Source organism: Thalassophryne amazonica, chromosome 15, assembly GCF_902500255.1.
Source record: "Thalassophryne amazonica chromosome 15, fThaAma1.1, whole genome shotgun sequence".
NCBI classification, from domain to species: Eukaryota; Metazoa; Chordata; class Actinopteri; order Batrachoidiformes; family Batrachoididae; genus Thalassophryne; species Thalassophryne amazonica.
The window spans coordinates 8864467-8888051 of record NC_047117.1 but is presented as its reverse complement, the minus strand read 5'-3'; the positions used below and the strand labels follow the sequence as shown (position 1 = coordinate 8888051).

At 42.8% G+C, this 23585-nt stretch overlaps 1 protein-coding gene across 1 annotated transcript in view; it reads right to left on the bottom strand.

Annotated features, from left to right (window-relative positions):
- LOC117525697 (voltage-dependent calcium channel gamma-2 subunit-like) overlaps positions 1–23060 on the bottom strand; it is a 161514-nt gene extending 138454 nt beyond the window's left edge. Inside the window, exon 1 of the mRNA XM_034187625.1 lies at positions 22652–23060. Within this exon, the coding sequence (XP_034043516.1) occupies positions 22652–22862 (211 nt within the window). The 5' untranslated portion in view covers positions 22863–23060. The remainder of the gene's footprint in view (positions 1–22651) is intronic.
- Positions 23061–23585: the final 525 nt, after the last annotated feature.

The following is a 23585-nucleotide window of genomic DNA, read 5'->3' as shown; positions in this document are numbered from 1 at the left end:
AGTAGAACCAGACCAGTCTCTAGCCTTGCATGGTTTTGAACAGGGTGAATGTTTTTTCAGTGGTTGTGAGTGCTATGCCTACCAACAACTCTGATACAGGCTTGGGACCACCTGTTGACCAAGATGCAAATTTAGCATAATACCAAGAATACAGAGAGTATATATAAAGAGAGAATATAGAGACTGGATCACATGGTACCAGAACTGCTGAAAATTGCGATCCAGCCCCTATATGACCTAAGTAAGTGTAAGTAACTGTGTCCACATTGTCAGCATTATGTTGGACATATTCCGGGTGGGTGTTTGACTCCACCAGGGCTTCCCCTTGTCACCAGTCCTGTTTGTGATGTTGATGGACAAGATTTCAAGGTGCAGTCAGGGACTGGAGGGTGTCCAGTTTGATGACCTCAGAGTTGGACTGCTCCTTTTTGCAGATGATGTGGTTCTGTTTGGGGAAACAGGGTCCCTGTTTCCCCAAAGTGGCTAAAAGTGGCCGAATCACAAATCAAATTTGTGGATCAGCGGTCCAAAATGCATTTTCTTCAATCTGCAGCAAGATATATCTTTTACAGTTTGGGTCACTGAGAAAACAAACATTCTCGCAATACAAAAAAAAAAGACCCTCAAGAGAACAAACTACAAAAACTATCAGAGCACACACAAAAATACAAATTTACAAAAGTTTCTCCCCCGAATGGTTTCTATTCCATATTAGACTCAAACTTTGCAGTTATTTTGTGCACAAAATACAATTTCAATTCAATTCAATTTCAATTTATTTCATTTATATAGCTCCAAATCACAACAGAGTTGCCTCAAGGCGCTTCACACAAGTAAGGTCTAACCTTACTAACCCCAGAGCAACAGTGGTAAGGAAAAACTCCCTCTGAGGAAGAAACCTTAAGCAGACCAAACTCAAAGGGGTGACCCTCTGTTGGGACATGCTACAGACACAAATTACAGAACAATTCACAAGAAATTCTCGTAACCAAGAAATACAGACTCGTAACCATGCACTGCCTGTCGCCATTAATTCACTGGTGTTTTCTGTTTTAATACAAGAGGTGGACAGTTTGTGCACAATTACACACACACAAACCTTGAATAAATCAGGCTCCACAGACAGGTACCCTGAACAGCAATCAAACCCAGGTCTATATATTGCTAGCTCAACTCCTTATGCCCCATTGACACACTGAGGATTAGCGTTTGTGGACAGAGAGTGAAAAGTTGATTAATGATGACCAGCACCAAGGTCCACTGCACTCCACAGAAGCTAAGTTGACTTCAGTCGGGTAACCCTGATGTTTATTGTGGTCCTGGAAATATTTTCTAACATGCTTAAAATCTTCTACATTCATGTTAAAACGCTGGCAAGAGTTGATCTCTGCTTCCGCTACATCACCTCTGCTAGTACATTGTTACTGCCCTGTTCCCCACTGCTGGCCTCCGCTGGCCAACATCAAAGGCTTGACTGGATGCAGAACCTCCTCTGGATCGCTTGGGCATGAAGAAATATGTAGCACCTGTCTTGACAGTGCACCTGTAGCAAGTAACGCAATCACAGAGTCTCATACGTTGAGTCGAACAAATTACGCTACTACTCGTAGGAATGCGCTACCAATGCATCGCCCTCTGAAGGTGAAAGTTAAACTACATCCTGCGTGAGTCAGTGGACCGCCCCAAACATTGAGCTCCCCCAGTACAAAGACGCCCTCTGCTGGGCTACATTGACCTGTGTTGGAGACGGGAAATCGGTGTCACTGGAGTGCACCCGCTGTAAGTGTTTCACAGATATGTTTGAGAATCCATCGACCAGCGTGAGCAGCTTTATATCATAGTATGAATGGGCCCTTATAGTTCTCTTCCCCTCGGGTTTTCGATTTGTTTTGCATTTATTCCGTTTGGAGAATTAGCCGGGTTGGTATGCAGGTTGTGCAGTCATAAGTGTTTTGTTTAAGGTTTTATAAGCCTCAGGGATTATTTTGCACAAGCTTGTGTTTCTTTAGGCAAGACATAGTAAGCATTTCAAAAGTTCAAGCAGTTCATTTCGAGAAACACAATGGTTTGAGGTGGGATGAAAACGCCGTTGCAGACACAAAAGCAGAACACACACTCTGACACTCACACCTCATTCCCGCAAACATATCTCCTGTCACGCGTACCTCGTTCGCCCTCAATCTCGCCATGATGGAGATTAATCGCAGTATTTAGGGCCTGCTGAGCTCCACCTGTCAAGGCTGGAGCCCCCAGGGCAGCTCTGTTCTGTGCAGGTGAACGAGAGACTGTCCTGGGGCAAGATCCATCACGGAGGTCCTCGACAGGCCAGATCTCATGAAGCCACGGAGCCCGACGTGGGGCCATCCGTGCGCGGAGACAGGCACAGCGAGCTGATCCAATCCCAGCCGCCGGAGGAGGAGCGCGAAGGCCGAGGCAGCACGAGACGGACTCTTTGTGTGTACGTATGTTTGTTAAAACAGGAAGACGGTTGTTTTATCCATCTTTGAAGCCTCTTGCTGTGCACTTGATGTGCCGTGCACATTGCTGCATCACTGTCACATTCTGCACCGTCGCGCTGCTGTGTTTGTTTACCGCTGCGCTGACGTCTGCAGCGCCTGTGATATGTTAAGTAAGTGTCAGAGTGATTTTCATCCCACCGCTTCAACAGGCAGAGGGACGAGCAAAGAGATGAGCGAGAGATTTTTGTAGCCACCAGTCAAAATGGTGACTGCTACATTAATGCGTTTGGATCATTACAACTCTGAGATTCCTGCAGACATCCTGGGTGCGTGCATCACAGTTTCCTCTCCGTAAGCTATATTCTGCACACAAGGTTCGTTAGTGGGATGAAACGAAGCAACCTGAGCCAACCTTCAGTGGCTTATAGGGGCTGCTGTCCACATGTGTGTGTTTTATGCTGTACCTCAGGACTTGCTGGTCATCCAGTTTGAATTTTGGTGTTAAATGGTTTGGTAATAGACAAAAATAGGGTCAGGAGGCCCTGAAGTCCTTTGAACAAAACGAGGCGTTTTCATCAAATATGGGAAAAGTGTCATTAATGATTCAAGGTCTTTGCGTAAGTAGACATTGATTCAGCAAATCTATACACAGAATGAAGGACAAACATACTGAGCTGTTCTTCAGGTATAAATTGACAAGTGTGCAAAAAATCATTTTTGGCCCTTTCAGTGTCCATAGAGGCCCCTAGAATGACTGAAGAGCAATGCCCCCCCCCCACCCCCCCACCCCCCCCACACACACACACCACCACCACCACCATGGGCAGCGTCCCAATGAATCTCTATGCAAAACTGGAGAAAATGTTCTTGGACTGTTTTCAAGCAATAAATTGAAATGTTTGAAAAATGACATTTTTGGTCATTGTGAGAGGTCCCTCTGGAGTTCAGTCAGTCAAGTTATTGTGACCAGATATTGACCCAAAATATGTCCATTCCAATTTTCAGAAAAATTCTTTGGAATTTGTTTTGAGAAAAATCAGTGGATGGTGAAAGTAAATGAAAAATCTTTGTCTCTGTAAACATTGTATCAAGGTGTCTATATGCAAATTTATAGAAACCGTTAGCAACAAATTGAGAAATGTTCAAAATATCATTTTTGGCCAGTTTGGAGCCTTTAACATGACTCAAAGACAATGAGATTTTTCTCTACTTCTCTACTCCTGAATTTACCACCTCATGACAGTACCTGGAAGTAGGCATCATGGCCAGATGCATCGTCTGTCCCTTGGCATTGACCATGACGATGGAGATCATCATTCAAGCCTCAAAATAGATTGTAGGTGGGCAAGGACTCAGCTTTTGTTGGCACCTATCCTCTCCTCAGAGCCTACACGGACAACATCACCACCCTGACTACCACCGTCCCATACACCAGCAGACTCCTCAGAAAACTGGAGGAGAACATCAGTTGGACCCATATGAACATTCAAACCACCTAAGTCATCTCAGTGGTGAAGGGAGTGCTTTTACTGACTTGTAGTTCTTCATCGGTGATGATCCAATCCCCACAGTATCTGAATAAACTGTTAAAACCCTCAGAAGGTGCTATTACACAAGCCTGAAAGACAAAGACCAGGTGAAACAACTGTGCAATGACATCTGTTCTAGCCTACAGTCTCCCTGGCAAGTTAAAGACCTGGTGCTTCCAGTTTTGTCTCCTACCCCAGGGACTGTGGCCCCTTACAGTCTATGAGGTCCCCATTTCAATAGTAGAGAAGTTGGAAAGAGGAGTCACAGCCTACATCAAGAAGTCACTCAGAGTTTCACGCCTGCAGATGACACTGAACAAATCCAGAGATCTGGGGATGAGGGGAAAATGCACCAACCTCAGTTACTGGGTGCAAATGGAGACCAGCAACAGCAGTGAAGGAGACAACAGCAGCTCTCAAACATGCTGACATTGTGGGGAATGTTCAGCAAGGAAGAGGAGGCCTTGGGATAACAACTAGCCACCCAGCATGGAGAAATACTACTGCTCCAGCACGGAGGAAGATGGTGGTGGAGGGAGTGCACCATCAGGAGGAGGCGGCAAGATCGGCCAAGGCAGTCTCCCTTAGCAAACAGGGATAGTGGACACGGTGGGAGAGTGTCAAAAGAAGAAGACTGAGCTGGATGGATGTGTGGGCCATGAAAGAAAGGACTTTGAGCTTTGTCGTCAGAGCCACATATGACGTCCTTCCAACACCAACTAATCTCCACCAATGTGTTGGTGAAAATCCTGGGTGTGTCCTTTGCTCTAGGCCAGCCTCCCTCCGGCACATACTCACAGGGTGCAAGACCATTCTCACCCAAGGGTGGTACACTTGGCTCCACAACCACGTTTTAAAGAGCCTTGCATCCACACGGGAGGGAAAACAATCCAGCATCAACGCCCTACCACCGCCAATATCTAACACCTCATGGACAACTGCCTTTGTCCGTGAAGGGATTGTGTGTACCATATAAAATAAATAAATCACTGAATAAAATCATGGGACAGGACATTGTGCAACCCTTGAAGGCATGAGTCCTGTGGACCTTCGTCCAAACTACTGAAAATCCCAAAAAAAAACCCTGATCTATCACATAGAACATAGATCCATGTAACAATTTAGACTGGAGTGTACTATGAGACCCAACTTTATATTCACTGCAGTTTAACATTTTTCAGAAGCTTGACTGTAAATTCCATTTTCCATTCCATTTCCAATTCCATTAGATCTTAGTAACTACACAGCCTACAACAGAATTTTTAACTTAAAAGATTCAAAGACCCAAGTTTTGATTTCACAAGCACTTCAGGGTTAACGATGTCCCTGGACAGAGATATCTGCTGATGCTGAGACCTTTGCGGGACACTGAAGGTCCACGTTTTTAGGGTACTGGTGCTTCCTGTCTTACTGTGTGGTTGTGAGATCTGGATGTTAACCAGTGACCTAAAAGAATGACTGGATGTCTTTGGTGCTAGGTGTTTTCACAGGATCCAGCACACAGGTGTCTCAGAATTGACGACTCCAGCAAGCTGAACACGCCAAGAGAACACCCACATTTCACCTACCTGCAGCAGATCAATGGCTGCTTTTGAAAAGTGGGAATGGACTGGTTATCTGCCTTGGTGGTTGCTGTCCAGGACATGGGGTGGTTGTGTGGTGTGATGAATGCTGTGACAGAGAACCTCAGATTTGACCCCTTACCCAACAATTAGTAACGACTGAGGCTATGGAGCAGATTTTTACCCTTAAATTATTCAGGAACCCTGAGTTTCTATTTGCTCCAATAGAACATTTTTGCCCAAAATGATTTTCCAGTTTCAGGTGATGAAATGACCTCTCACAGTGTTTCACAAAGAGGTCAGCAAAAGAGAAATGTTTGTGAGATTGACCGTGACTACACCAGGAGGTCCACAGCCAATCACAAACAGTCTTAATGGAAAGTTTTCTGAGAATGATCAGATTTCTGGGTGTGGCGTGACCTCAGTTTGTGCTCAGTATGGTGCATGTGGCAACTGACAAACCATATAGCACTTTTCTGTCTGAAGCAGGTGCTCAAAGTGCTTTACACTGATGCCACACATCCACACATTCACACACGCAAACAGTTTATGAGCTTGATTATGAAAAAAATATCTTCAGAAAATGCAGTAATGGTTCATTGTCCAACATTTGGCTGCTGCTCTGTGATTTTAATGAACAATGAAAGGCATCAGAGGGCACCACAACAAGCAAATATACACTCCCCGGCCACTTTATTAGGTACACCTTGCTAATACCGGGTGGGACCTTTTTTTTCTTCAGAACTAACTTAATTCTTGATGGCATTGATTCAACAAGGTGTTGGAACCATTCCTCAGAGATATTGGTCCATATTGACGTGATAGCATCACGCAGTCGCCCATTCAACCAGTCTGACCATTCTCCTCTGACCCCCAACATCAACAAGGTGCTTTTGTTCACACAACTCTCGCTCACTGGATATTTTCTCTTTTTTGGATCATCCTCTGTAAACCCTTGAGATGGTTGTGTGTGAAAATCCCAGTACATCAGCAGTTTTTGAAATACTCAGACCAGCCCGTGTGGCACCAACAACCATGGCACCTTCAAAGTCACTGAAATCCCCTTTCTTCTCCATTCTGATGCTCTGTTTGAACTTCAACAAGTCGTCTTCACCGCGTCTAGATGCCTAAATGCATGGAATTGCTGCCATGTAATTGGCTGATTATCTATTTGTGTTAACAGGCAATTGGACAGGTGTACCTAATAAAGTGGCCGCTGAGTGTCTACACTATGTCTGGTTGAAGTTGATATATTTATCATATAATATCAAAATCTGTATAAAAACTAACCAGAAGCTCCTGCAATAAATACATCATAATTCAGTGAGTTGCTCTGTCATGGTTTTTTGGACTATGACTTCATGAGTCATACCAATCAATCACAGATATTTTGATGATCAGTATATGCTGTAGATCATACATTGAGACTAACTGGTTGTTGAAATATGCAAAAAAAAAAAAAGGTGTTTTCTGACCATGTTTTCCTTGCTCTTGACCTTTGAAGTTTAATCAAACTACACCAAAATCTAATCACCTCTCGATATTAATCCAAGTAACATTCCTATCAATTTGACAGAACTCCATCCAGCATTTTTTGAGTTCTCTTGTCCACAGTCACACAGACACACACCAGTGAAAACAATACTCACTACTGCCACTTTATTGGCATGCAGGGTCATTACATGTAAGCTGTGCCGTATCCTATTTGTGTGCAATGATTAGCTAAGGACATAACATCGGGTTCGGACCTGCGAAAAGTCATGATAGACTGTGATGTTTCCTGCCCCGCCTATTTGGCGAGGTCACACGTGTAAATTCCATATTGCTGACCACCAGTATGAGTGCCTAGTAACAGCTACTCCAAAAACTTAGAAGTGAGGCAATAGCTATATAATTTATGGAACAAAAATTATTTATTTTTTGTGGTTGTCTGCCGCGTGTTGATGTCTGCTGACTTTCACAGTTGTTGTGAGCCGTCAGTCACTTCTATTACAGTATCAACACCTGCCTGCCAACAGCGCGCTGCTGGATGCCGTCTGTTCGCGCATCCTCGGTGCAGAGGCAGAACAATGGCAGATGGGACGACGGCGATTAGCTGGCACTCCTCCACCGAGCATACGAGGAACACAGGAAAACTCTGCGGTGTTAACGTTTTTATTAAAGAGAAGACGGCTCACATGTCACGGATGTGTGAGACTTACCGTATTTAGGTTTCATTGTTCGGAGTGGAATGTCTAAAAGGGCAAAGATCAGTCTGTTTTCCGTCACTTGTACAGGGCGGGGCTGCGGTGACAGCAGGCTAATTAAGGTCCCGCAGACGAGGCACATCCTGCAATTCCTCCTGAGGGATCCAAAGACATTCCCAGAACACATGGATACTTTCTGATTAAACTTCCAATGGAGCACTGAAGTGGTCTTTATGGAAACTGGAGTCTTAATTTTCATATTTAGCTTTTATGTTCACAGGTTTAGTATTTGTAGAACTCCAGAGGACATGCAACACAAATACCTACAGTCAGGTCCAGAAGTATTTGGACATATAAATCAAGGGGTTTAACAAAAAATATCACCAGACATTTTGGAATTATGCCCTTTTTTAAATACAGTCCTTTTATTTTCAGAGGTCACAAGTAATTGGACAAACTTAAGTCATCACTTTTATGGCCAGTTTTCTTCAGACAAATCAAGAGAAGGATATGTGACCATTTCTAAGTCACTGTATATGTGCTGGACTTCTTTTTCATTGATCATTTAAAGTAGTTCTTAAATACTGAGCGACTGCGCAAATAGGAAACTAGTGAGGGAAGCCACCAAGTCAACCATGACAACGCTGAAGCAGTTGTAGGCCTTTGCGGGTGTGAATGGAGTAAAAGCTTCATGGAGCTTCTGACTGTTGTATCACCAGTTGTGCAACTTCATGGTGGAGAGGAACAGAGAAGAGTTTCAGCCACAGTTTACCAGGAGGCACACAGGAGACAAAAACCTAGGTTAGGGATCAGAATTTATAAGATTTTATTGATATCGATTCTTGACCAATTTGTGTGTGTGTGTGTGTGTGTGTGTGTGTGTGTGTGTGTGTGTGTGTGTGTGTGTGTGTGTGTGTGTGTGTGTGTGTGTGTGTGTGTGTGTGTGTGTAAAATGTGGACCGACACAGGGTTTCAATGTCTATTCAGTTGTTTTTTGTTTGCTTACCACAGTTTGACATCACTACACGTGTTTTTGCAAAGCAAAACTGTCAGGAAAAAAACTGCTGGCGTTGATAAGAGGAACTGATATCTGTAGCATATGATTCTGATGCATTTAATAAAATTGAACAGGTCCTCAACTGGAACCAGTTCTCTATTCCCAACCGCAGCCTGGATTTGATCTACTTTCTTGTGTGAAAGTCCTTATCTGTTTAAAAACAATGTTCCTTAACCTTTTAACCCAAGTTCAGGTGGCCAAGTTCAGTCCTCGAGAGCCACATTCCTGACACTCTTAGTTGCCTCCCTGCTCCAACACACCTGAATCCAATGAAAGACTCGTTAGCAGACTTTTAATGAGCCTTTCATTGGATTCAGGTGTGTTGGAGCAGGGAGACAACTAAGAGTGTCAGGAATGTCGCTCTCGGGGACTGAACTTGGCCACCCCTGCTTTAACCATTAAAGAGCTAATGAAAGATTGGAAGGGATTTCCATATTTCACCCTCTACAGTGCATAATATCAGGAAACAATTTAAGGAGTCTGAAGGAATATTGGTGTATAAAGATCAAGCGTGTAAGCCAAAGCCGAAAACCTATGATCTCTGACCCTCAGATGCCACTGCATCAAAAACAGCCATTCATCAATACCTGATATAACCACAAGAGCAAGGGATTATTTGGGGAAATCTTTGTTAAGCACTACAATATAGAGTTACACAGTATTCACAAATGCCACTTAAAATTTTACTGTGTAAAAGAGAAGCCTTAAGACCAGCCAGACTGTTATCAGCATCAAGTGCAATACCCAGGGTCGGTCATAGTATGGGGTTGTGTCAGTGCCCTTGGAAAGGTAATTTATACTTGCATACATGTCAACCTATATGGATTGTCCGTAAATTATATGGATTTTTCTGAGTTTCAGTGTCATACGGACGTACAAATAGCGACTCCACTTTGATGCGTGAACCAATTGAAGCAATGCTTCGATCCACTAGCTTATTGGTTCTTTGATTCACTGCTCTTCAGAAACGGCAAGTCCGCTTCTTATCTCTTCTCAAAGCCATTAAAATATCGTGAGTCACTTTTGTGTGGATTAAAGTCACTAACTGGGACTCTTGTCTTGTTGCAGTCAAGAAGCGAGAATCGTCCTCTGTTCTGTTTTCTGCCGAGACAGAGTCTGGTCAGAATCAATAACTTCAAAACGAATTGCCGCTTTAAATAAAATGACACCTCTTTAAAACGTTGTATTACAGACACAAAACTACAATTGACTAAAACATTTTTTTCTTCCCAAAATGAGATGTCCTGCATTCTTTATGAATTAAACTGATGCTGACATAAAGCACAGCGAGCTCAGATGTATGGAAAGACATTCATGCCAATAATATCTGAAAGGAAATGCTTTTGACAAAAACTACACATTTTGGTTATTCCTATTTATGTCCAGAGATGAAGGATCCACCATGAAGAGTTTATTATGTCCAAAGTTTAAGGATCCAGTGACCAATTTCACATATATTTACTTTATTCAATTTATTTTTCATGATTTTATTAATGTATTTCCATTAGTGACAGAAAGTTCTTGTTTCTGTAAAAAATAACTAAATTTGACACATTCAGTTCGATAAAATTCAGCTTGACGCATGAATACTAGATTGCTGTTGTTTGAAATTCAACTGTGGAGGAAATAATAATGATCCTGACTTTAATGTCATTGCGGCAACTCATAATATGTGGACAAAAACCCAGTTATGTGACACCGCAATGCCATTGTGTGTACTGTATTAAAACTGATTTTGGTACGATTTGGAGGTTATAAGGATTTTGTGTTGATTTTATGGATTTTCTCACTTGGTTATACAGGTGGACCCTCAAAGAGGTTCACATGTATGTACTTCTGTGATGGCAGCATTTTGTCAAGGGCTGTGTGTTTGTCAGCATGCAACGACATTCCCATGTTAAACAAACCCATGCAGAGGCATGAGGAGAACATATTTTCGCCACCAAGGGATCGCCAAGACTAACGGAAGGACTGTTATAAGCATTAATGCGGAAAAGCACACTGAGATAATAGAGCAACACATACTGCTTTTAACATGACATATTTTCCGGGGACGTCCATGAATTTTTCAAAAAGACAATGCAAAACCACATTCTGCACATTAGAAAGGCACGGCTGCCGAAGAAGAGAGTACGGGTACTGGGCTGGCCTGCCTGCAGTCTTGATCTGTCCCCAACAAGGAATGTGTGAAGAATTTTGAGATGAAAAATGCAACAGGGACAATGCTGTACTGTTGCACAGCTTAAGAGATGTTTGCAGGAAGAGCAGGACAAAATAACACGTGAAACATTTCATCACTTGGTGTCATCAAAGCCAAAAGTGGCTTTTAGGCATTGTGAGAAGGAATGGCAGCATTAGCAAATGGTAAATGCTTTAGTGTCCCAACTTTATTTGGAATGTGTTGCAGGCCTTAAAATGTATCCTAACAAACAAACCCTCAGAATTGTCTCTGAATTAGAGTTGTAATAAAATTCCTACACCTTGATCTCCAACACTACACAATGTGAGAAACGCAAGTTGTGGAAGAAGCAATAACGGGTAAATCGTATGTTATACCTCTTAAATCCACATTGACGTCCAATTTGAACATTCGTGACCCAAGAGGGTCACTAATGTCGCATCATTCCCGGGTGTGCACCGCACCGAATGAGGCCTGAATCTGACTCTGTCAGTGATGATGCGACAGAAGCTGTTAATCTGCACATTACAGTGTCCTGAGTGTTAAAATGAAGGTGCGCACGCCGCTGTATCATGCTAAAAGCCGGTGTGGTTAGATAGAACGTAGGCCTGCATGTTAAAGATAGCACAGGATGCCTGAGGGGGTGTGACAGCAAACCAGAGCTGCCTGCTCTCTCCTCTTTCTCCCTCTTTCTGTTTCTCCAACACCTCTTCTTGTTCTCTTTCTCTCTCTTTCTCTCCCCCTACACATTATTCTCCCAGTGCCTCCCTCCACTCCTCCTACTCCTCCTCCTCCTCTGCACCACACAACTATAAAGCAACTGTAGCTATGAAGGCGAAGTGGACGGACCGAGCTGGATCTCTCTCTCTCTCTCTCTCTCTCTGCTCTTAACCATTTCAAATCTCCTGTGCCAAGGACACAGAGTGAGCTTTGTGTGTGAAAAGTAAAGCCACTTAGCAGGCAAAAGAAGACTATCACATGGGGTGAGTTGGCGGCGCGGCTTCACATCTATGAATGTGTCCATGATTTGACAAAACTGTGCAGCTGCTGCCAGGATTTCAAGTTTTTCTGCATTCTAAACACATCACTTGAGTGTCACAAGCAACCATCTCTGAACATGCCGCAGGAAAAAAAAAGATGTTCAAAAAGGTGAATATTGAATGTTGATATTATTGGAACCTACAAATCAGAAAATGGTCATCACTGCGACATTTATTACAATGTGACATTGGGTGTCAAAATCCAACCCCCTGTTCCGTGACACCTGGGTATCAGATCAAGTAGGGGATTGTGTGTTGAGGTGAAATACGGTGGGGACGTTTCTGTGCCCCGTGCCCACTACGGTAACCATCAAGGCCAAACAGGAACCCTGAATGCAAGATGGCTAACAGGGCTCTGGTGAAACAAAAAGTCCTCAACAGTGGACAAGGTGGAAGAGGTGATGGCTTGTAAACCAACAGCTGTGAAGGTGAGTGAAGGCCGCAACAGGTCCACAGACAACGATCATCTGGGACTTTCCAGCCATCGGACCAGACGAAGGACCGTGTGTCTGTGTCAGTGTGCTACGTTCCCACCTTAAACAAACCCATAAACAGGCGACTAAATCAAACCTGGATGTAGATATCCAGTCCAGGAATCGACCAAGAGACGATCTTCCTCATCACAGAGAGACTGCCATGAATACTTTTACCTGGCTGCACCCATAATTCACCATCTATGTGGCGCATCAGGTTCGACTGAGGGTTTCACACTGCTCATCCTGTATAGAGTGCATCCAGAAAGTATTCACAATGCATCGTTTATTCCACATTTTAAATTACAGCCTTATTCCAAAATGGAGCAAATTCATTTTTTTTACCCTCAAAATTCTACTCACAACACCCCATAATGACAACATGAAAAATTTTCACACTCTTTGCTCAATACTTTGTTGATGCAACTTTGGCAGCAATTACAGCCTCACGTCTTCTTGAATGTGATGCTACAAGCTTGGTGCATCTATCTTTGGGCAGTTTTGTCCATTCCTCTTTGCAGCACCTGTCAAGCTCCATCAGGAGCATCGGTCATTTTCAAATCCCTCCAGAGATGTTCAATCGGATTCAGGTCTGGGCTCTTGATGGGCCACTCAAGGACATTCACAGAGTTGTCCTGAAGCCAATCCTTTAATATCTTGGCTGTGTTCTTAGGATCATTGTCCTGCTGAAAGATGAACCAGTCTGAGGTCAAGAGCACTCTGGAGCAGGTTTTCATCCAGGATGTCTCTGTACATTGCTGCATTCATCATTCCCTCAATCCTGACTAGTCTCCCAGTTCCTGCTGCTGAAAAATATCCCCACAGCATGATGCTGCCACCACCATCCGTCACTGTAGGGATGGTGCCTGGTTTCCTCCAAACATGACAGCTGACATTCACACCAAAAACTTCAATCTTTGTCTCATCAGACCAGAGAATTTTGTCTCTCATGGTCTCAGAGTCCTTCAGGTGCCTTTTAGCAAACTCCAGGTGGGCCGCCATGTGCCTTTTACTAAGGAGTGGCTTCTGTCTGGCCACTCTACCATACAAGCCTGACTGGTGGATTGCTGCAGACATGTTTATGTGTCTTGAAGGTTCTCCTCTCTCCACAGAGGAATGCTGGAGCTCTGACAGAGTGAGCATTGGGTTCTTGGTCACCTCCCTGACTAAGGCCCTTCTCCCCCTTTCGCTCAGTTTAGACAGGCGTCCAACTCTAGGAAGAGTCCTGGTGGATCCAAATGTCTTCCATTTACGGATGATGGAGGTCACTTTGCTCATTGGGACCTTCAAAGCAGCAAAAATATTTCTGTACCCTTCCCCAGATTTGTGCCTCAAGACAATCCTGTCTCGGAGGTCTACAGACAGTTCCTTTAACTTCATTCTTGGTTCATGCTCTGACATGCACTGTCAACTGTGGGACCTTATATGTAGTCGGGTGTGTGCCTTTCCAAATCAGGTCCAATCAACTGAATTTACCCCAGGTGGACTCCAATTAAGCTGTAGAAACATCTTAAGGATGACCAGTGGAAACAGGATGCACCTGAGCTCAAGTTTGAGCTTCATGGCAAAGGCTGTGAATACTTAAGTACACGCAATTTCTTAGGTTGCTTTTATTTTTAATAAATTTGCAAAAATCTAAAAAAAATAAAATAAAATAAAAACTTTTTCACATGTCATTATGGGGTATTGTGTGTAGAATTTTGAGGGAAAAAATGAATTTCATCCATTTTGGAATCAGGTTGTAATATAAGATGTGGAATAAGTGAAGTGCTGTGAATACTTTCTGAATGCATTGTATCACACAATCCATTATTATCTTGTTCACTTCAACATGCTCGTGTAACTTCAAAAGGGGAAACTGGAGGATGACAGTCCAGCATATAAAAAGGGTGATGAAGAATTGCGCCACCTAAAGGAGAGCAGCCTCTTTCCTTACTGTATCATTTTGTGTTTGCTGTGTAGTTTTCTTTATTATTATTATTATTATTATTATTTATCTGTATGATCACTTTTTATGGTATCTGGGTAACTGTGTGATTCTTCAAAGTGAAAACGTTAAAAACCTCAGTGTGACATTTGATCTATCAGTCTTTTGATTTGAATATTGGGGACGGCCTGCTTTCATTTAAGTAATTTGCAACGACTAGGCCTGTCCTGTCTATGGTGGATGCAGAAGCTTTTGTAACTTCCAGAGTTTATGGATTACCATTTAAGAGTGTTTTTTGGCAAACGCAACAGCTTGCAGCTTTGTCTCAATGGTGTAAGAGTTGTACTTCCTTTTTCTAACATCACTAGGAGAAGGACCTGCTCCCTCAGGCGTCAAATTGGCATTATATTGTACGTCAGCACATAGGCTGGAGCAGGAGGCTGCCATTTGGACCCATGACTGCTCATACCGACAATCAACCAGGCAGAGACGTTTGTTTGGTGGTATCACCCTTGACCCTTTCAACAAGACCAGCGCTTATTTAAGGCAGGCGTTTATTTTTTTCCGGCAGAGTTTAAATGAGGCAGGGTTCTATTTAAGGTCATGTGTTTAATAAAGGAAAAGTTGTATTTAAATGATATATTCATCCATTCTATACTCGCTTATTCCAATTAAGGGTCACAGGGGGCTGGAGCCTATCCCAGCAGTCATACGGCATGAGGCAGAGTCCACCCTGGACAGGATGCCAGTCTGTCTCAGGGCCACATGTAGGATCCATACAGTTCTATCTACCATATTTTCCGCACCATAAGGCGCACCTAAAAGCCTTAAATTTTCACAAAAATCGTCCGTGCGCCCTATAATCCGGTGCGCCTTATGTGCGCACTGAATTCCAAAATCTTTAAAAATGACCGACGTTGTCTTTGACTGTCGGAATATCGGACCATTTCCCGCTGACACAAGGACGTAATACGTAAAGTACGTATGCTAGCAGCGTAAAGTACGTACACTGCCAGCGATAAACCAATCAGAGAAGAGTCCGTGAGTCCGTGGTACGTACACTTACCTCCGCCACTCCTCCGGTAGTTACCGTATACTACAGGTATCCTGCAAAACAACATTTGTTTGTCTACGGACCCCCGAAAATGGCACCAGTGAAGAGACATGCTTACGAGGCAAACTGCAGGCTATCAGTTACGCGGTTGTTCATGGGAATAGAGCAGCTGCGAGAGGAAACAAGAAAATGAACTGCACCAAGTTAAAAAGACCAAACGGAGTTTCCGCAGAAACAAAGCGAGGTGGCCACAGCTAGAAGCCCAGCTGTTCAATTCACACAGAAGATGAAGACTTCGATGGATTTATGACAGAACCATAATAAAAAATAATGTGAGTACCATATTGTTAAATACCGGTAGTTCAAAGTTGTTAAAAAGTTCAAATAAACTCACTGTTTTGCTTCCGTGACCTTTTTTTTTTTTTTTTTTGTAGACTATATGTTTTAGCGTGCGCCTTTTGTAAGGGTTAAGTACCCGCTAACTGAGGCAGCGCCTTATAATCTGGTGCGCCTTATGGTGCAGAAAATACGGTAATATCTAATCTAAGCCACACAAACACAGGGAGAACATGCAAACTCCACACAGCAAGGCCACAGGTGGGAATCGATCCCATGACCTTCTTGCTGTGCAGCAACAGTGCTAACCACTAATCCATTATGATGCCCTAAATCTTATATACATATATTTTTGTTGTTGTTGTCTGAGGTGAACTTAAAAATCTCTTGAGCAGTTGAGATGTAATTTAAAGTTTCTTTTTTCACATTTTCAACAACTTCTGGTACACCTTCACAAAATGATCATGTCCCATCCAGAGGGGGGACCTTCTGGAGCCGCCACCGATGTCAAATTTCAAACATCCATTCCCTGAAAATCAGCAGTTTGCTTACTTCTACTCGTCTCAAAATTAAAGATTCAGAGATTCAGACCACATCAGGACAGATGAAGTAAATGTCAAACTTGTTTTGGTTTGAGTCTGAATAAAAGGTTGATAAACAAGCACAGCATTATACCTGGTTTTATTTTTATGTGCGTCTGTGTGAATATTCACACATTTCACTCGCCTGATTAGAGCTACTGTTTGGATATTTTTAGGTCTATGTAGTTTTAATCATCAGTTATGAAGATGAACCTTTTAAACGTTCATTTAAATGAATGCTACGTCCACATCATTGATTCAAAGTAGACTTGATTGTTGACACCTGGACTTTAATCTTGATCCTGATGACATTTGTTCCTACTTCTGGAAACAGGAGATAAAGCATAAATGTGCACGTTAAAAGATGATCCAGTGTGGGATTTTGGAATCAAATGGAATCATGGCCTGGTTTGTTTGTGTCACGGGTCAGGTTTTGGCTCTGGTTTTCAGCTTTTGGCTATTTACACTCAACAAAAATATAAATGCAACACTTTTGGTTTTGCTCCCATTTTGTATGAGATGAACTCAGAGATCTAAAACTTTTTCCACATACACAATATCACCATTTCCCTCAAATATTGTTCACAAACCAGTCTAAATCTGTGATAGTGAGCACTTCTCCTTTGCTGAGATAATCCATCCCACCTCACAGGTGTGCCATATCAAGATGCTGATTAGACACCATGATTAGTGCACAGGTGTGCCTTAGACTGCCCACAATAAAAGGCCACTCTGAAAGGTGCAGTTTTATCACACAGCACAATGCCACAGATGTCGCAAGATTTGAGGGAGTGTGCAATTGGCATGCTGACAGCAGGAATGTCAACCAGAGCTGTTGCTCGTGTATTGAATGTTCATTTCTCTACCATAAGCCATCTCCAAAGGCGTTTCAGAGAATTTGGCAGTACATCCAACCAGCCTCACAACCGCAGACCACGTGTAACCACACCAGCCCAGGACCTCCACATCCAGCATGTTCACCTCCAAGATCGTCTGAGACCAGCCACTCGGACAGCTGCTGAAACAATCAGTTTGCATAACCAAAGAATTTCTGCACAAACTGTCAGAAACCGTCTCAGGGAAGCTCATCTGCATGCTCGTCGTCCTCATCGGGGTCTCGACCTGACTCCAGTTCGTCGTCGTAATCGACTTGAGTGGGCAAATGCTCACATTCGCTGGCGTTTGGCACGTTGGAGAGGTGTTCTCTTCACGGATGAATCCCGGTTCACACTGTTCAGGGCAGATGGCAGATGGCAGACAGCGTGTGTGGCGTCGTGTGGGTGAGCGGTTTTCTGATGTCAATGTTGTGGATCGAGTGGCCCATGGTGGCGGTGGGGTTATGGTACGGGCAGGCGTCTGTTATGGACGAAGAACACAGGTGCATTTTATTGATGGCATTTTGAATGCACAGAGATACCGTGACAAGATCCTGAGGCCCATTGTTGTGCCATACATCCAAGAACATCACCTCATGTTGCAGCAGGATAATGCACGGCCCCATGTTGCAAGGATCTGTACACAATTCTTGGAAGCTGAAAATGTCCCAGTTCTTGCATGGCCGGCATACTCACCGGACATGTCACCCATTGACCATGTTTAGGATGCTCTGGACCGGCGTATACCACAGCATGTACCAGTTCCTGCCAATATCCAGCAACTTCGCACAGCCATTGAAGAGGAGTGGACCAACATTCCACAGGCCACAACTGACAACCTGATCAACTCTATGCGAAGGAGATGTGTTGCACTGCATGAGGCAAATGGTGGTCACACCAGATACTGACTGGTATCCCCCCCAATAAAACAAAACTGCACCTTTCAGAGTGGCCTTTTATTGTGGACAGTCTAAGGCACACCTGTGCACTAATCATGGTGTCTAATCAGCATCTTGATATGGCACACCTGTGAGGTGGGATGGATTATCTCAGCAAAGGAGAAGTGCTCACTATCACAGATTTAGACTGGTTTATGAACAATATTTGAGGGAAATGGTGATATTGTGTATGTGGAAAAAGTTTTAGATCTTTGAGTTCATCTCATACAAAATGGGAGCAAAACCAAAAGTGTTGCGTTTATATTTTTGTTGAGTGTATGACTTCATCATCATCTGTGAATTCATTATGAAGTCATTCATATCAATCGATCACAAATATTTTGCTAATCAATATATATTTTAGATCATCCATCTACATGTTTTTCAAACTAAGTTTTCTTTAACCTTGATGTTTGACCTTTGCACAAACTACTCAATTTCAATTTATTCAATTTATATCGCGCCAAATCACAACAACATCACCTCAAGGTGCCTCACATAGAAACAGCTCAAAACAACATAAGATAATAAAAAAGCAATGTAAAATAAAATTAAAACGTCAAAAACACAACTAAAAGTTCACAATAAAACACAATAAAAAGTAAAAGAACTTAAAAGAATTTTAAAAAGGTGCTAGCCATAAAACTGGGTAAAAAAGATGAGTCTTCAGTTGTTTCTTAAAAGTCTCCACTGAATCTGAAAGTCTGACTGAGGCCGGGAGGAGCACAGTACCAAAAGGCTCTCTGTCCTGCAGACCTTTTCATCACCCTTGGGACACCGAGCAGTCCTGCATCCCATGAACACACAGCCCGGGCCGGTACATAAGGTTTAACTAAATCAGCCAAATAGGCCGGTGCCCATCCATGAACAACTCTATAGGCCAATAGCTGACCTTATATCCTTGAAATCTTTCCAGCCTCTTTTGAGTTATCTTGCACCCCCCCCCCCCCCCCCCCCCCCCACACACACACACACAAGTGAAACAATACCCTGCTGTTTCCGCTTCACTGTAGTCCAAGGTAATAAAAACTGTTCAATCATCCTTCATTGTGGTTCTATGCACTGGGGTCATTTCTTTGATACGTTACAGTTTGCAGTGTTTTTTGGATGATTCCGATTTTTGGACAAATCACAGGAAGTTGGGGGCATTATCATCATCCAATATACAGTTGAAGAAACGGTACTAGTAGCAATCCATTTGACAGTAGTGAAAGACAAGTAATGATGCATAAATATTTTCTCCATTCAAACAGAATTACCCGCCAAGTTCAAAACAAGGCACAATACCAATCAGTGTCAAGTACATGGAGTACATGGCCTTTATAGATGATGATGATGATGGCGGGTTGTATGAACACTGGAAAGTTCTTCATAATTATAATCTGAAACCAACCTAATCAAACCAAATGACTGAAATCTTGAGCCTTGTTATCTTGTTCCAGACTTTCAGGTGTGACAGTGCTCATAGAGATGGACACCATCGAGACAGACTGAGTATAGGTACAGAAATGTATGGAGAGACACTGGAATTAATATGAACACACAGAGAGATCAAGATGCAGGGATATAAAAGGATATAGATACAGAAGATATAGAGAAATTTGGGACAGTTATTGCAAGCTACATTTACTCAATAGTTTGTGATGACCAATTGTGATTTTTTTTTTTAATTGGAATGACAAGGACATTGTGATTGGACTCTTTAGATCATTATTGCATTGTCAGATATTCAATATACTAATTTCTTTATTTAAACATTTACCACAAGTGGACTTCTTGTTGGTGTTTTAGTTGTCTTTAAAGTGTATCACCACTCATTCAAATACCTTCTTCAATTTTAAATAAAGGTACAGTTGTATGGAATGGTCAAATGCTATATGTTGCAATTGATGATGAGAACCAAACAGATACTGGTCTCTGTGTGTGGATTTCCTGTAGGTTTCATTATCTAGTGTTCCATGTTCACTTGCACAGTCCAGGAGGCCTAATGTTGTCCCTGGTATCTTTCATGGTGAACACACTGTCGCTGTCCACTGCAATGATCTCTGAAGGCATGCACTTAATGAATTCTAATCTTTACCCAAGTGCCATCTGCATACAGTATCTGAACCAGTGATTTGGTAATGCTGCCTGGAAGCATTACTTCTTCCATGTAGAGGTTATCAACAATTAGAGAAAAGGGTGTCTTAAGACTTTCCCCTGTTGTTTGTTTTTTTGTTTGTTTGTTTTTCCCCCTAGTTACACAACAATGGCTTTTTTTTACACTCCCATATAACAATCTTTCCTCTCTCAGTCCATGAGTTCAAAGCCAGTTTTGACACACATCAGTACCAGTTAAGGGAACTAAACAACACTTACAATCCAGCCTTAGTATACCCTGGCCAACACACACAAGAAAACTATGTTAACCATCCCAGAGTGGCATCTATAGCCAGGTAGGGGTCAATGAAAGATTACATAGGGGTCAATATTGAAAAATTAGCCAATCACATTGAAAAGTATAGCACATTATTTGTCTCTTCATACAGATCCCAAAAAGGAATAGTTTGGGCTATCTATGACGGAATGTCACATGGGGTAAAAACAGCAAAAATGGTGACATAGATCCATTTCGGTTTGTACAATGATCAAAAGTTCATGCTGGCCCAATTTTGGTAATAAGCATTATTATTCTTGGCTGCACTAGTAGGCTTAATTAATCAAATAGTTGTGACTGTGTTGAATGCTTAGTCTCCAAAGTAACGGTCCAACAAGGTCAATGTCTATTGGACTCTATGGCATATGACTTATAAATAAGCATATTGGATGGTGCAAACTATCCCTTTTCAAAACCATATGAGCAAAATCAGTAAGTGAATGAATCAATAGCAATTCTGTAGTCTAGAATCATCATATATTAATGGGCTTTAGGAAGTATGATGGGTTTTGTAATGATTCTCTGGAGCTTCATAAACACTCCAGCCACATATGGGATACCATGGATGTTTCTCTTGTCTTGAAGTGATTCATCTGTTCTTGCTTTGCTGGACAGTTGCTGACTTCACAAAGGCCCAATTCTAATATCCACAAGTCTTCACAGCCTTCTTTAGATGCTCATCTTCATTTGTCTTGGATTCAGTATTGTGGGTATTTTTCAAGCTGGGGGAGGTTAAAGAAACATCTTTCTGCCACTGGTAACATGGTCTTTCCATCACTGTGCATGAAGGATCAGGGAAAACACCCAGCATGTGTCTGGAGATAATAAACTTTAACCTCTGTCAAGATAAACGGGTATCTTGGTAGCTTTTTTTGAAAAGACTGGCCTTGTTTGCTTTGCAATAGTAACCCCCCCCCCCCCCCATATAACAAGAATACCACACAACATTTCCTCTATAAATCCTAAGAAGTCAATCGGATTAATGTCAAAACATCTTGAAGACTAACAAAAACTCCAGCTGATGGAAAATTGTAGATATTTCTTAGCTGGATAACCTTCATCTACATCTGATTAATTTCCACATTATGAATTCATTCATTCATTTTCTGAACCCACTTATTCCAGTTAAGTGTCATGGAGTTGGAGCCTATTCTAGCAGTCACTAGGTGAGAAGCAGAGTACACCCTGGTCAGGCCACTAGTGTGTTGCAAGGCTGACACACGGAGGCAAACCAACAGTCACACTCTACCTCACATACACAGTCAGTTTTAGAGTTTTCAATTCACCTAACCTCCATGTCTTTGGAAATGGGACCATTCACCATATAGATATTCACAATGCAGAATCCCATAATTCAGTGGATCCACAATGCAGTGCTAACGAGATTCACTTTAGGTGTCAACATCGACATTAGCGTATATTGCTCGGACGGCAGAAACAGCATATTTGTGATGAATGGGAGTAACACTGACCTGATTCACAAAAGAAAACCCTCACAGATTTTATTCAAAAGGTATGAAAATTATTAAAATGATTAGTTGGAAGAGCAGCTGTGAGCTGCTTCCATTTTCTACACAAAGGAAGCGCAATGCAATTGATCACCCACTTCCGGGTTTCTGATGTTGACAATTTCCCATAATGCTCTGCATATTTTGGCCTATCTCTACCAACTGATAGGTGGTGTATTGTGAAAGTGATCTTTTGCCACATGCATGCAAAAAATCCAAATTAGGTCGCTTGTATGTGACAATGTTAACGTGGCTACGGAGATCAGAGGGTGATATAGAAAGAAAAGATGGGCAGATGTAGGAGGCATAGAGATATGAAGACCATTATAAAAATAGTGATGTAAGGAAATATGCTGTAGATACACATAGATATATAGAGAGATATATAGATATATAGAGACAAGTATAGAAATAGCTATAACGAGCTATGCAGCTTGATACAGAGATTGATACAGAGATAATAGATAATGTTAAGAGATAGACTTAGTGATAGAGAGATGCTGGATGGACAGATGTGGGTCTCTGGCTCACCTTCCAAGCAGCACGTCCTCCAGAGGCCCGAGTGCGTCATCACCTCCTCGTTCTTCTTGCTGGTCTCGTTCTCGTTGGTACTTTTGATCTTGCAGACACCGCGTGAGTATAGCCAATAGTCTGTCCCCACGGCAATGGTCATGAGGCTGAAGGCGGCGAAGGCCCCCACCGTGGTCAGCAGCATCTGAACTCCGCGGTCAAACACGCCCATGTTGCCGCATTCCACGAAAGGGGGGCCCCCTTTCCTCTTGATGTATAGGAAGTAAATATTTGTGAGTTTGCGTCGCCACGCCAGCTCGGAAAACAGGGTGTGGGCCGCGTGAGGCGGTCGACAGGAGCGGGGGGCCGCTGGGGGGGCAGGGGAGTTAGGGGAGCTCGGGGGAAATCGTATGGTTGGTTTTGGGAGAGGGGCAAACCAGGTGAAAAAAATACGATGAAGGTAAAGGTTTGGGGGTTGGCTGTTTGGCCCAACAGATGGGTCAAAGGATACGTTTGGGTCAAAGCTGGCTAGGACAACAGAAACACTGGCTCGAAATGTTTCTAATTTCTACTCCTCAAGTTGCATGAAGTTGCCCTGCTCTGAAAAGAAAATTAAATAAAAAAGTTGACCTAAAAAGAGAGACTTCCAGCAGATCCCACCAGGGACCTGGTCTGGGATCTAGACCTACTTTGTTCAGTTTGAAGGCCTCTCAACGTCAAACTGTGAAAGCGCAGTCACCGAGAAGATGGAGGAATTAGCTCCGGTTCTCTGAGGCTGTCTTAGGCCTGGATTTGGCTTTTTGCAAAGCATGGACACACAGGGTACAATCATTCTCCTAATCCAAACTTTGACTGGCACACACCTGTGCACTGCAGAGCACACATGCAAGCGTGACTTAATTCATACTGAAAAGGGATGGAGGAGCATGGCAGTGTGGGGGTGGAGGGTGGTTAA